This window comes from Piliocolobus tephrosceles, chromosome 1, assembly GCF_002776525.5.
Source record: "Piliocolobus tephrosceles isolate RC106 chromosome 1, ASM277652v3, whole genome shotgun sequence".
Taxonomy (NCBI): Eukaryota; Metazoa; Chordata; class Mammalia; order Primates; family Cercopithecidae; genus Piliocolobus; species Piliocolobus tephrosceles.
The window spans coordinates 93,118,815-93,133,887 of NC_045434.1; the positions used below are offsets into that span (position 1 = coordinate 93,118,815).

Sequence of the window (15,073 nt, forward strand, 5' to 3'; positions counted from 1 at the left end):
ATCTCAGCTCACTGCAAGCTCCGCCTCCCGGGTTTACGCCATTCTCCCGCCTCAGCCTCCCGAGTGGCTGGGACTACAGGCGCCCGCCACCTCGCCCAGCTAGTTTTTTGTATTTTTTTTTTAGTAGAGACAGGGTTTTACCGTGTTAGCCAGAATGGTCTTGATCTCCTGACCTCATGATCCGCCCGTCTCGGCCTCCCAAAGTGCTGGGATTACAGGCTTGAGCCACCGTGCACGGCCTGTTTTTTCTTTTTCTTCTTCTTTTTTTTTTTTGAGACGGAGTCTTGCTCTGTTGCCCAGGCTGGAGTTTAGTGGCGAAATCTCAGCTCACTACAACCTCTGCTTCCTGGGTTCAAGTGATTCTCCTGCCTCAGCCTCCCAAATAGCTGGGACTACAGGTGCATGCCACCAGGCCTGGCTAATTTTTGCATTTTTGGTAGAGACGGAGTTTCACCATGTCGGCCAGGGTGGTCTTGAACTCCTGACCTCAGTTGATCTGCCTCCCAAAGTTCTGGGATTACAGGGGTGAGCAACCACACCCGGCAAAAATTGTCATTTTTCAACCATCAATGTAATCACTAACTTAGAAAAAAAAATTAATGGATGATTAAATGTTAGATTAAAAAAACTGATAGAGAACGAGCCATAGCCTAAATATCAACCCATGGTTTATGTACCAATTACAATGGAAAAAAATGTATCTTTACAATGAAAAGATTTGGTGGATACCACCTTAACTAAATAATCAAACATGGCACCATCAACTCTGGGACAATAAGTGGGATGCAAAAAGAAGTATAAAGTATCACATATATAATATTCCTGCTATGGTTTTTAAATTTTAGTTTTATTTATTTTTATTTTTGTAGAGACTGGAACTATGTTGCCCAGGCTAGTCTTGAACCCCAGGCCTCAAGTGATCCTCCAGCCTCAGCCTCCCAAAATGTTGAGATTACAGGCATAAGCCATCTCTCCCAGACCTCTGCCAAGACTTTTTAAAACCTAAATCTAATCATGAAGATAGGATCAAAGAAATCCAAAATGAAGGGCATTCTAAAAGATAACAAAAGCCTGAGGTTTTTTTTTTTTTTTTTTAAGACGGAGTCTCACTCTGTCGCCCAGGCTGGAGTGTAGTGGCGCTATCTTGGCTCACTGCAAGCTCCGCCTACCTGGTTCACGCCATTCTCCTGCCTCAACCTCCCGAGTAGCTGGGACTATAGTCGTCCGCCATCACGCCCGGCTCATTTTTTTGTATTTTTAGTAGAGACGGAGTTTCACCATGTTAGCCAGCATGGTCTCGATCTCCTCACCTCATGATCTGCCCACCTCAGCCTCCCATAGTGCTGGGATTACAGGCATGAGCCGCCACGCCTGGCCAAGCCTGAGCTCTTAAAAAATGGTCTATCTTGGCCAGGCATGGTGGCTCAGACCTGTAATCCCAGCACTTTGGGAAGCTGGGGCAGGTGGATCACTTGAGGTCAGGAGTTTGAGACCAGCCTGGTCAATATGGTGAAACTCCGTCTCTACTAAAAATACAAAAATTAGCCAAGCATGGTGGTGGGTACCTGTAATTTCAACTACTCGGGAGGCTGAGACAGGAGAATTGCTTGAACTCCATCATAAAACAACAACAAAAAAAGTTTGTATTATTTTCTCTTTCTTTTTTTTTAGACAGCGTTTCAAAAAAACGCTTTGTCACTTAGGCTGGAATGCAGTGGCACAAACACAACTCACTGCAGCCTCGGACCCCTGGGCTCAAGTGATCTGCTCACTTCAGTCTCACAAGTAGCTGGGACTACAGGTGTGCACCACCACTCCTGGTGTATTTTTATTTTATTTATTTATTTATTTATTTATTTATTTATGAGGCAGAGGTTTGCTCTGTCACCCAGGCTGGACTGCAATGGCGCAATCTCGGCTCACTGCAACCTCTGCCTCCGGGGTTCAAAGGATTCTTCTGCCTCAGCCTCCCAAGTAGCTGGGATTACAGGCACCTGCCACCATGCCCAGGTAATTTTTGTATTTTTAGCAGAGACAGGGTTTCGTCATGTTGGTCTGACTGGTCTTGAACTCCTGACCTCAAGTAGTCCACCTGCCTTGGCCTCCCAAAGTGTTAGGATTACAGGCGCGAGCCACTGCGCCTGGCCTGAATTCTTAAATTTTTAGTAGAGACAAGGTCTTACTATGTTGCCCAGGTTGGTCTTGAACTCCTGGGCTCAAGCAATCCTCCAGCTCCAGCCTCCCAAAGTGCTGGGATTACAGACATGAGCAATTGCACCTGGCCCACTTCATTTTTATTCTATTGTATGATATTACAATAGTAGATACATGTCAGTATACATTTGTCAAAACCCATAGAATGTATACCACCAAGAGTGAACCCTAAAGTAACTACAGACTTTGGGTAATAATGGTACGTCAATGTAGGTACATGGATCATAACACATGTATCACAACGGTGTGGTGCAATAGTGGGCAGGCTGTGTGTATGAAGAACAGGGTGCATATGAACTCTGTACTTTCCACTCAATTTTGCTGTGAAACTGAAACTGCTCTAAACATAAGTTTATTACTAACTGCTAACGACAAAATAGCCAGCCCACAATAATATCCTGGCTTCACATCTTCCAAGAATGCATACATATACTAAACTGAACAATGTTCTTAAAAATGCTTGAAGAATAAACTGTTTTCTTCCTACTTATTTCTGTGAGAGGAAGAGCTAGTTCTAACATAAATAAAGTGATATTTCAGTCCATTTTCAGAGCAAATATTTTGTATGACCAGAGACACCTACAAATCACTGATATAAGAAATCAAATTATGTCAAAAGATCATAATCTTCCATTTTTAAATCTTTAATCAAGAAAAAGCACAAAAGTAAAAAACAGAAGTGTGGTGTTATGACATATATAAATATAAATATAAATATAAATATATATTGGCTTTCATCCATGGTTCCTGGCTCTTAACTCCCATAGTCCCTGTTACAATGTTGGGGCACTTTAAGTCTCGGGAGCGGGCCTCAGGAGATAGAATCTCTCTCTGACCTTCTCCTGTCTTCCTTTTACCTAACCTAAGGCAGGACTCTAATCTGATTGTGGGCCAAGAAAACCCTCATTCCAGAGACGGTCCTGCCCCATACCCTAGAGAAAGGAATGTGACACAGAGAGGTCAAGAAGTCTAGACAGGACATGCTGGGTTTAGATCCTGTACATTTTGTCCAATCACATTTCTACATGGCTGTCAATGATGCCTATGAAGCCTCCATAAAAAATCAAAAAGAGGTCAGACACAGTGGCTCACACCTGTAATCCCAACACTTTGGGAGGCCGACAAAGCTGGATCACCTGAGGTCAGGAGTTCGAGAGCAGCCTGGCCAAATCCCATCTTTACTAAAAATATAACGATTAGGCAGGGTGTGGTGGCTCACACCTGAAATCCTAGCACTTTGGGAAGCCGAGGTGGGTGGACTGACTGAGTTTAGGAGTTCACGACCAGACTGGGTAACACGGTTGTAGGGAAAAGAAAGAAAGATCAGACTGTTACTCTGTCTAGTAGAAAGCGAAGACATAAGAAATTCCATTTTGACCTGTACCTTGAAAAATTGCTTTGCTGAGATGCTTTTAATTTGTAACTTTGCCCCAGCCACTTTGCTCCAACCTTCTGCTTACAGAAACATGTGTTGTATGGAATCAAGGTTTAAGGGCTATAGAGCTGTGCAGGACGTGCCTTGTTAACAAAAGGTTTACAAGCAGTATGCTTGGTAAAAGTCATCGCCATTCTCTAGTCTCAATAAACCAGGGGCACAATGCACTGCGAAAAGCTGCAGGGACCTCTGCCTTGGAAAGCCGGGTATTGTCCAAGGTTTCTCCCCATGTGATAGTCTGAAATATGGCCTCGTGGGATGAGAAAGACCTGACCATCCCCCAGCCCGACACCCATAAAGCGTCTGTGCTGAGTGAGGTGGATTAGTAAAAGAGGAAAGCCTCTTGCAGTTGAGATAGAGGAAAGCCACTGTCTCCTTCCTGCCCCTGGGAACTGAATGTCTTGGTATAAAACCTGCTTGCACATTTGTTCAATTCTGAGATAGGAGAAAAACTGCCCTATGACGGGAGGCGAGACATGTTGGCAGCAATGCTGCCTTGTTATTCTTTACTCCACTGAGATGTTTGGGCAGAGAGAGACATAAATCTGGCCTACGTGCACATCCAGGCATAGTACCTTCCCCTGAACTTAATTATGACATAGATTCTTTTGCTCACATGTTTTCTTGCTGACTTTCTCTCTATTATCACCCTGCTCTCCTACCACATACCTCTTGCTGAGATAATGAATATAATAATCAATAAAAACTGAGGGCACTCAGAGACCAGTGCCGGTGCAGGTCCTTGGTATGCTGAGTGCCAGTCTCCTGGGCCCACTGTTATTTCTCCATACTTTGTCTCTGTGTTTTATTTCTTTTCTCAGTCTCTCACCCCACCTGACGAGATATACCCACAGGTGTGGAGGGGCAGGCCACCCCTTCACATGGTGAAACCCCGTCTCTACTAAAATACAAAAAATTAGCCAGGCAAGGTGACGTGTGCCTGTAGTCCCAGCTACTCGGGAGGCTGAGGCAAGAGAATTGCTTGAACCTGGGAGGCAGAGGTTGCAGTGAGCCAAGATGGTGCCACTGCACTCCAGCCTGGGTGACAGAGCATGACTCCGTCTTAAAAAAAAAAAAAAAAATTAGCTGGGCATGCTGACAGGTGCCTGTAATCCCAGTTACTCCGGAGGCTGAGGCAGGAGAATCACTTGAACCTGGGAGGCAGAGGCTGCAGTGAGTCAAGTTCGTACCATTGCACTCCAGCCTGGTTAACAAGAGCGAAACTCCATCTCAAAAAAACAAACAAAAACACAAAAAACAAAACTCAAAAAGAAAGGTTCAGAGAGTTTCTCGATAGCCGAACATGTGGAGGTTCCTGGAGGGGGTGCGCCTAAGGAGGGAATGAAAGCTCCATGCTCCTTCCCCAATGTATGTCTTCATCTATATCTTCTTCAATATCCTTTATAACAAACCAGTAAATGGAAGTACATGTTTCCTTGAGTTTTGTGAGCCATTCCAGCAAATTAGTCAAACCCAACTTGAAGCTGGTTGGTCAGAAGTTCTGGAGAGCCAGAGTTACGACTAGTCTAAGGGAGGGTGGCAGTCTTGGGAACTGAGCACCCAACCTATAGGATCTGACACTATATCCAGGAAAACAGTGTCAGAAATGAATTGGAGGACACTCAGCTGGTGCCTATTGCTTGACGTATGGGAAAACCCTCATACCTTTGGTTACAGAAGTCTTCTGTGTTTCATTTTCTTTTTTAAATTTATTTAAAAAAATGTTTTTTTTAAAACCAGCAGTTTGCTCTTACAGACTTCTTTGTTGATGGTTATTGTGATGTGACAGCAGAGGAAAAACACAGTCTGAGAGGTTTCCCCTAAGCAAGAAATAAAACTTGAGTTTTATTTAGCAGAAAAGTTGATAATTATATTTCTGCTCTATTTAGCAGACTCTGTTCCAAAATTATGACTGAATTAGATGTGTCCCAAAGTGTATTTCCACTTTCTCATTTCTGCTGACAGAATGTTGATTTTTTTTTTCCTTAACAGCTATTATCACCTAGAGTTATGACCATTATTTCCACAACCTATCTTATGGCTAAAGTGTGGCTATGCAATTTAAATTGTAGCCTAAAATTTTATATAAATGTGGGTTTGAAGTCTTCTTACAAAGGAGCATGGGCTGGGCATGGTGGCTCACGCCTGTAATCCCAGCACTCTGGGAGGCCAAGGAGGGCGGATCACCTAAGGTCAGGAATTCAAGACCAGTCTGGCCAACATGGTGAAACCCTGTCTCTACTAAAAATACAAAAAATTAGCTGGGCATGGTGGTGGGCACCTGTAATCCCAGCTACTCGGGAGGTTGAGGCAGGAGAATCGCATGAACCTGGAAGGCAGAAGTTGCAGTGAGCTGAGATCCCGCCATTGCACTCCAGCCTGGACAACAAAAGTGAAACTCCATCTCAAAAAACAAACAAACAAACCAGAAAACAAAAAACAAAGAAGGAGCATGCTTTTCCTCCTCTTTTCTGTCTGTAACAAACATAGCATGGCTGGACTCTAGTAACTATCATGGAACATGAAGCAATCTTAGGAATGCATAATTAGTACTGAGATGGAAGGAAAAAAAGGAGCCTCGGTCCCTGAAGACATTGTGAAGGTACCATTATGAACTCTGAACTACATACTTCACAACTTCTCTTAAATTAAAAAAATAGTTAAGTGCCTATCTTTTTAAAGTCTTGGTTGTTTGAGATGATTTATTATTATTATAATTAGTTAAACTTAAGCTTCATTAGTAAAATGTTTTCATGACCTAAGAAGCACGTACAGAGTATAAAAATTGTGTGATACCTACCTCAGTGACAAATGAATAAAAATCTTTTAAATGCAAAATAAAGTGGCATGGTTTACATGTCAATTACTTTACCACCACCAAATGAGATGTATCTCTAAAATCTAAGGTTTCCTCTTTCAATCTTACTCGTCTTTTTGTCTAAATTCAGATATTTATGACTTTTTGATAGAAACTGAGAGAGATTTTGCCACTAGTCATTCATTCCATTTATTTTCCACCCTGCTACTGCAGTTATCTTAAATAAACCTATGCCTTTCACATCCATCTCCCCAAACTCATTTTTGATTTCCTATAGCAAAATAGCATAAAAATTTTTTTTTTTTTTGGAAATGGAGTTTTGCTCTTGTTGCCCAGGCTGGAGTGCAATGGTGTGATCTCGGCTCACCACAACCTCTGCCTCCTGGGTTCAAGTGATTCTCCTGCCTCAGCCTCCCAAGTAGCTGGGATTACAGGCATGTGTCACCACACCCGGCTAATTTTGTATTTTTAGTAGAAATGGGGTTTCTCCATGTTGGTCAGGCTGGTCTCAAACTCCCAACCTCAGGTGATCCACCCACCTCGGCCTCCCAAAGTGCTGGGATTACAGGCATGAGCCACCACTCCCATCCAAAACAAAATATCTTAAAGTTAACTAAACATCTCAAAGTCCATGGTTATATGTCCCTTATCATATAATGCTTATTTACCATAGCGCCACTATATTTCAGAGCCCTAAACTTTCCAAGTTGTTTTGATATGTGAAAACTCTGTATCCTAGGATGTGCCTTTTTACACGCTGTTCTGACTAGAATATCCTTCTCCATCTGGTAAACTACTACCAAACCTCTAAATCCTAACTCAACCAGAAAATATTTCTTAATTGATAATAATTTGCTATCCCTTTGATGCTTTAAAAATTATCAGAGTGCTTATTAAGTTGTAATCTGCCAAGATAATATGAAGTTCTTAAAAGCAAGGCAAATATTTTATTCATCTGACAAAATTCATGGAACACAGCGTCCAATCAATAAAAAATAAAGTCACCAATATAAAAAATGAAGTCACCAGTATCATTTTAGTTAGAGCCATTTTTTGCTTAAGTTAATAAGAAAAGCATCATCAGGACTGGGCGCTGTGGCTCATGCCTGTAATCCCAAGCACTCTGGGAGGCTGAGGCAGGTGGATCACGAGGTCAGGAGACCTAGACCATCCTGGCTAACATGGTGAAACCCCGTCTGTATTAAAAATACAAAAAATTAGCTGGGTGTGGTGGCAGGGTCTGTAGTCCCAGCTACTCAGGAGGCTGAGGCAGGAGAATGGTGTGAACCCTGGAAGTAGAGTTGGCAGTGAGCCGAGATCGTGCCACTGCACTCCATCCAGCCTGGGTGACAGAGCGAGACTCCGTCTCAAAAAAAAAAAAAAGAAAAAAGAAACGCATCATTAGAATCTCAATCTAGTGGCCGGGCACGGTGGCTCAAGCCTGTAATCCCAGCACTTTGGGAGGCAGAGACGGGCGGATCACGAGGTCAGGAGATCGAGACCATCCTGGCTAACACGGTGAAACCCCGTCTCTACTAAAAAAAAATACAAAAAACTAGCCAGGCGAGGTGGCGGGCGCCTGTAGTCCCAGGTACTCGGGAGGCTGAGGCAGGAGAATGGCGGGAACCCAGGAGGCGGAGCTTGCAGTGAGCTGAGATCCAGCCACTGCACTCCAGCCTGGGTGACAGAGCAAGACTCTGTCTCAAAAAAAAAAAAAAAGAAAAAAAAAGGAATCTCAATCTAGTAAAGCAGAGAGAAGATAATGATCACAAAGACAATTAGTCTCATATAACATAAGACAGTACAGTGAACACTGATATTTGTGTATATTACTTTTGTATGGATTTTCCCCCCACATCAGAAAGGGTAATGTATTGACCTTAACACAAAGTCTGAGGGAGGCGTACCTCACACGAGCGCAAAAACACAATCATCATGCTTATTAAATACAAAAGAATCTATATTGTTTTTTGATAGTCAAAGTATTTTTTCAAACGTGGAAGAAAAAGGGATGTTAGCTAATAGGTACTACTACTTACTCTGTAGTTTTGTAAACGTCAGAATACAGCCCTGCTTTCTGATACTTCTTCTTTGGGGGACGTGGGGGCTTCTTTTCCCTTGGGATGAGAGAAAGCACAGGCTGCAAGGTACTTTCAGGTTCAGGAGGTTTAGCTGGGGTTTCAGGAGGACTGGGAATCTCAACTGGTGCTTCATTAAAGCTAGAAAGAGAAGTTTAAAGATAATTTTATTGTAAAAAAATGTTTTCCTACAAATAATAGTCTACTTAAAAAAATCACAGCAATTAAAAAAAGAGATACAGGGACTTCCTTATCTGGCCATGTTTAAATAACTGGTATGAGACTTCACCTGACAAGAAGTAATAGCAACATGGTAGTCTACTAGATACTTAGAGAAAATTTTATTTTATTTTAGTTTTTGAGTCGGAGTCTTGCTCTGTCACCCAGGCTGGGGTGCAGGGGCACAATCTTGGCTCACTACAACTTCCACCTCCTGAGTTCAAGTGATTTCTTCTGCCTCAGCCTCCCGAGTAGCTGGGATTATAGGGGCACGCCACTACGCCCAGCTAAGTTTTGTACTTTTAGCAGAGACAGGGTTTCACCATGTTGGCCAGGCTGGTCTTTAACTCCTGACCTCAAGTGATACGCCCGCCTCGGCCTCCCAAGTGCTGGGATTATAGGCGTGAGCCACCGTGCTTTGCATGAGAACAATTTAAAAGATGATTATTATCAGATACTGGACAACAGTTAGTGCAGCACTGTGATCCCTGAGAAATCTGAAAAAAAAAAATGCGGTGAGTTACACAACCACCTTGCCTTTCTTTTCTGTTTTTCTTTTTGTTTTTTGAGATGGAGTCTCACTCTGCTGCCCAGGTTCGAGTGCAGTGGCACAATCTCGTCTCACTGCAACTTCTGCCTCCTGGGTTCCAGAGGTTCTCCTGCCTCAACCTCCTGAGTAGCTCGGATTATAGGCGCCTGTCACCACATCTGGATGATTTTTGTATTTTTAGTAGAGACAGGGTTTCACCATGTTGGACAGGCTGGTCTCAAACTCCTAACATCAGGTAATCCACCTACCCAAAGTGCTGGGATTACAGGCAGGAGCCACTGCGTCCAGCCCCACCTTGCCTTTCTTTTCTTTTCTTTTCCTTCCTTTTCCCTTTCCTCTCTCTCTCTCTCTCTCTTTTTGTGAGATGGAGTCTTGCTCTGTCTCCCAGGCTGGAGTGCAGTGGTATGATCTCGGCTCTCTGCTGCTGGGCTCAAGTGATTCTCCTACCTCAGCTTCCTGAGTAGCTGAGATTACAGGTACGTGCCACCACACCCAGCTTATTGTTTTTTTTTGTATTTTTAGTAGAGATGGGGTTTCACCATGCTGCCCAGGATGGTCTTGAACTCCTGATGTCAGGTGATCTGCCCACCTCAGCTTCCCAAAGTGTTGGAATTACAGGCGTGAGCCATTACACCCAGACCCCACCTTGCCTTTCTAAGAATGACTGTGGTACAGAAGTAGAAACCAAGCAGAGAATGGCCAAACTGATACATCCCTTGAAAAGGGATGTATCAGAGTACAGAGGGACTGAGATAGCTGGAATTTGTGGAACTGAGTATCAGAATGGAAAAAGCTACAGAGAATTATAACTCTAGAAATCTAACTATGGGTGTCTCTTTCAGTATACTGCTAAACACTACGTTGTGCACGTGAAGGGTAAAATTCCATATGGCTGAACAAAGAACTACCGGAAAACTGTAACCTGAGCAATTCACACAACTCACATATGATGGCAGATACTCAGATTCCATTAGGCAAAGTAGAAAGACATTGTTCAACAATAGGTGACATTAAGCAGTAACCTTAGAGAGTAATGTTATCCACTGTTAGAGGGCTTAATTATCCTGACATAAAGACCAGCCTTAGCTAAGTTTAAAAACAATATTCATGAGGATCCAAACTGATCCATAAGTAACTTAACTGCCTACCAAAATAAAATTGATTATTTGTAAAGGAAACCAACAAAAACCAGACATACAATAATGCGACATCACAATGTCTTGCATCCAATAATAAATTTCTACATATGCCAAAATGCAGGAAAATGTGAACCAGGAGAAAAACCATTCAGTAGAAACAGCAATACAAATAGAAATCACAAAGACGGAAAAGAAAATAACTTTGAGGTACTACTCTACAAGCATAAATCAGGAATTTAGAAGAAAATACAAACAGAATGAGGAGAGGAATGGAAGACTTAACAACAACAACAAAAGGAATATTGAGAATTGATAAATACCAAATCTGAAATGAAAAACTGGAGAGTACTTAACAGCAAATAAGGCACTGGAGATCAGTGAACTTGAAGACAGCAATAGAAACAACATAAACTGACACACAGAGATTAAAGGAAAGAATAAATTAGTAGAGAACATAATACTAACAGAATCTTAGAATCTCAGGAAAGGAGAAAACTTACTACTAAAAAAACTGAACACTTGGAAAACAACAAAAACCAGATATACAATGATGTAACGTTCACAATATAAAAAATTCACAATGAAAAAAATTGAGAATTATGGCTAAAAAGTTTCCCAAATTGATAAAAAGTATAACCTCAGAGTTAGAAGAAACTAAGCAAACCACAGGCAGGATAAATAAAACAAATAAGGTACAGTATATCATAATAAACTTGAGGCCGGGTGCAGTCCAGCATTTTGGGACGCCAAGGCGGGCGGATCACAAGGTCAGGAGATCATGACCATCCTGGCTAATATGGTGAAACCCCATCTCTACTAAAAATACAAAAACAAAAAATTAGCCAGGCATGGTGGCGGGCACCTGCAGTCCCAGCTATTCAGGAGGCTAGGGAGGAAAATGGTGTGAACCCGGGAGGCAGAGCTTGCAGTTGCAGTGAGCTGAGATCATGCCACTGCACTTCAGCCTGGGAGGCCAAAAACAAACAAAAAGCAGCAGCTGAAGAAAAAACACATCTTATAAAAAGGCGCAGAGCACAGTGGCTCAAGCCTGTAAACCCAGCACTTTGTATGTCTGATGCAGGAGTATTGCTTGAGCCCAGGAATTCAAGACCAGCCTGGGCAACATAGCAAGACCCGTTTCTTAAAAAAAAAAAAAAAAAAGTTTAGGTAACATATCCACAACAATGCAAACCAGAAGACAATGTAATGACATCTAAGAGTGCTAAAAGGAGAGGGAAAGGGGAAGCTTATCAAAATAGAAATCTAAATCAAACAAAAACATTAAAAAAAATAAAAGATGTGCTTGATTCAGCAGCACATATACTAAAATTGGAACAATACAGAGATTAGCATGGCCTTGGTGCAAGAATGACATGCAAACTTGTGAAGCATTCCATATTTTTAAACAAAGCATTTTACTTTAAAAAATAATACAGGTGATTCTTGTTCCAGACAAAAATGGAACAGATGTATATCTCCCTCTCATTTTACTAAGTACAAATAAAAGCTCCGGAAATTATCTATAATACAAACATAAGCAAACGTACTGGCAATGACCAGGCAGGAATTTCCCAGATACTTGATTTGCCTCATATGTACAGATTAAATTAAATTTCCCTATTATTAAGGACAAGGCAAATTTCACCATATATGTTCAGTATCATAATAGAGGTCCTAGCCAGTGCAACAAGGCCAGAAAAAGAAAACAACAATGAAAAGGAAGAATTACAAACTATCTCTACTCATACATTATTTGACTGTCTATATAAAAACACCCAAAGACTCTACAAAAGTACTACAATTAGTGAATTACACAACAATGTTGAGGAATCCAAGGTCAAATTCAACCGTATTTCTATGTTCTATCAATGAGAAAATTGAAATCAAAATTAAACAACGCTACTTACAACAATAGAAAAGTAGCCAGGCAGGGTGGCTCACTCCTTATAATCCCAACACTGTGGGAGGATGAGGCGGGCAGATCACCTAAGGTCAGGAGTTTGAGACCAACCTGGTGAACATGGTGAAACCCTGTCTCTCCTTAAAATACAAAAATAAGCTGGGTATGGTGGCATGCACCTGTAGTCCCAGCTCCTCAGGAAGCTGAGGCAGGAGAATCACTTGAACCCAGGAGGTGGAGGTTGCATTAAGCCAAGATGGCAGTGCTGCACTCCAGCCTGGGCAACAGAATGAGACTCCATCTCAAAAACAAACAAACAAACAAACAAAAACAAGAAAAGCATTAAATGCTTAGATACATATCAAACAAAATAATACAGAACTATAATTTCTTTATAAATTTATAAACATAAGTACAAATTTAAAAGAAAACCAAAATATAAATCTAACCAAATACATGCAGTACATAAGAGTATAAACAAAACAATGAATTAAAAAAAAAAGGCCAGGCACGGTGGCTCATGCCTGTAATCCCAGCACTTTGGGAGGCCGAGGCAGGTGAATTACTTGAGGTCAGGAGTTCGAGGCCAGCCTGGCCAATATGGTGAAACCCCATCTCTAAAATATAAAAATTAGCCGGGCATGCTGCTGGGCACCTGTAACCTCAGCTACTCCGGAGGCTGAGGCAGGAGAATCACTTGAGCCCAGGCGGTGGAGGTTGCGATGAGCCAAGATCACTCTACTGCACTTCAGCCTGGGTGACAGAGCAAGGCTCCATTTTATTAAAAAAAAAAAAAAAAAAAATTAAAAATCAAAGATAATCTAAAATAAATGGAGTGATATACCCTGTCCATGGATGTCCATGGAATGAAACACTGAATGTCATTAAGATGGCAATTTCTAGGCCAGGTGTGGTGACTCATGCCTGTAATTCAAGCACTTTGGGAGGCCGAGGCGGGAGGATCACAAGGTCAGGAGATCGGGACCATCCTGGTTAACATAGTGAAACCCCGTCTCCACTGAAATACAAAAAATTAGCTGGGTGTGGTAGCAGGCGCCTGTAGTCCCAGCTACTCGGGAAGCTGAGGCAGGAGAATGGCGTGAACCTAGGAGGCGGAGTCTGCAGTGAGCCGAGATTGAGCCACTGCACTCTAGCCTGGGAAACAGCGAGATTCCATCTCAAAAAAAAAAAAAAAAAAAGGCCGGGCGCGGTGGCTCAAGCCTGTAATCCCAGCACTTTGGGAGGCAGAGACGGGCAGATCACGAGGTCAGGTGATCGAGACCATCCTGGCTAACACAGTGAAACCCCGTCTCTACTAAAAAAAAAAATACAAAAAACTAGCCAGGCGAGGTGGCGGGCGCCTGTAGTCCCAGCTACTTGGGAGGCTGAGGCAGGAGAATGGCGTAAACCCGGGAGGCGGAGCTTGCAGTGAGCTGAGATCCGGCCACTGCGCTCCAGCCTGGGCGACAGAGCGAGACTCCGTCTCAAAAAAAAAAAAAAAAAAGATGGCAATTTCTGTCCAGGCTTGGCAGCTTTCACCTGTAATACCAGCACTTGGGGAGGCTGAGGCAGGAGGATCACTTGAGCCCAGAGGTTGGAGACCAACCTAGGCAACACAGACCCAATCTTTGCAAAAATTTTTAAAAAACTAGCCAGGTGTGGTGGCTTACACTTGTAGTCCCAGCTACTGAAGAGACTAAAGTGGGAAGATTGCTCAAACCCAGGAGGTCAAGGATGACAGTAAACCATTGCACTCTAGTCTGGGCAACAGAGGAAGACTGTGTCTTAAAAAAAAAAAAATTGGTGATTGCAATTTTCCCCCAAACTGATCTATAGATCTAACACAATCTCAAGTATCAACAGAGGTTTTGTTTGTTTGTTTTTGAGAAAATGCCAAGATAATTCACAAATTGCCATGGAAAGACAAAAACTAAGGCCGGGCGTGGTGAATCACGCCTGTAATCTCCAGCACCTTGGGAGGCTGAGGCGGGAGGATTATGAGGTCAGGAGATCGAGACCTTCCTGGCTAACACAGTGAAACCCCGTCTCTACCAAAAATAGAAAAAATAGCCGGGCGTGGTGGCGGGCGCCTATAGTCCCAGCTACTCGGGAGGCTGAGGCAGGAGAATGCCGTGAACCCAGGAGGTGGAGCTTGCAGTGAGCTGAGTTCGTGCCACTGCACTCCAGCCTAGGCGACAGAGCAAGACTCTTGTCTGTCTCAAAAAAAAAATAATAAAAATAAAAAATAAATAAAAAAAAATTGGAGGATTTATCTAATTTCAAGAGTTACTGTAAATGTATGGTAATCAGCACAATGTGATACTAGCTACACAAAAGAAATATAGAACGGAATAGAGTACAGAAATAGACACACATATGACTAATGTTTTTTTGAAAAACTGTGGTAAAATGCACATACCAAAACATTTACCTTTTAAACCATTTTTAAGTGTTCTAGACAGTTCAGTGACATGAAAATACATTTACATTGTTGTACGACTATCACCAGTATCCATCCTCCTCCACATCTTTTTCATCCTCCCAGACAGAATAACTGACCCTATTAAAGAAACACTCTATTCCATCCTCCCTCCAACCCCTAATAACCAATATTCTACTTTCTGCCTGTATGAATTTGTCTATTCCAGGTTCTCATACTAGTGGAATCATAAAATATATGTCCATTTGTGTCTGATTTACTTCATTTTTATTTTTTCTTT

At 42.3% G+C, this 15,073-nt stretch overlaps 1 protein-coding gene and 2 non-coding genes across 6 annotated transcripts in view; 1 reads left to right on the top strand and 2 right to left on the bottom strand.

Moving 5' to 3' along the window:
* ASH1L (ASH1 like histone lysine methyltransferase) overlaps positions 1–15,073 on the bottom strand; it is a 229,069-nt gene that overhangs the window by 67,511 nt on the left and 146,485 nt on the right. For 3 of the 4 annotated variants that reach the window (XM_023213962.2, XM_023213961.1, XM_023213960.2), the window contains one exon: positions 8,507–8,686. The exons of the other annotated variant lie outside the window; for it this stretch is intronic. In XM_023213962.2, the coding sequence (XP_023069730.1) occupies positions 8,507–8,686 (180 nt within the window). The remainder of the gene's footprint in view (positions 1–8,506; positions 8,687–15,073) is intronic. 4 annotated transcript variants of the gene reach the window in all.
* Positions 8,323–8,425, bottom strand: LOC111544050. Its single transcript, XR_002732029.1, has one exon. It is a non-coding gene; the product is annotated as a small nucleolar RNA U13 (small nucleolar RNA).
* On the top strand, positions 11,753–11,856 carry LOC111544032. The gene has a single exon (XR_002732014.1). It is a non-coding gene; the product is annotated as a U6 spliceosomal RNA (small nuclear RNA).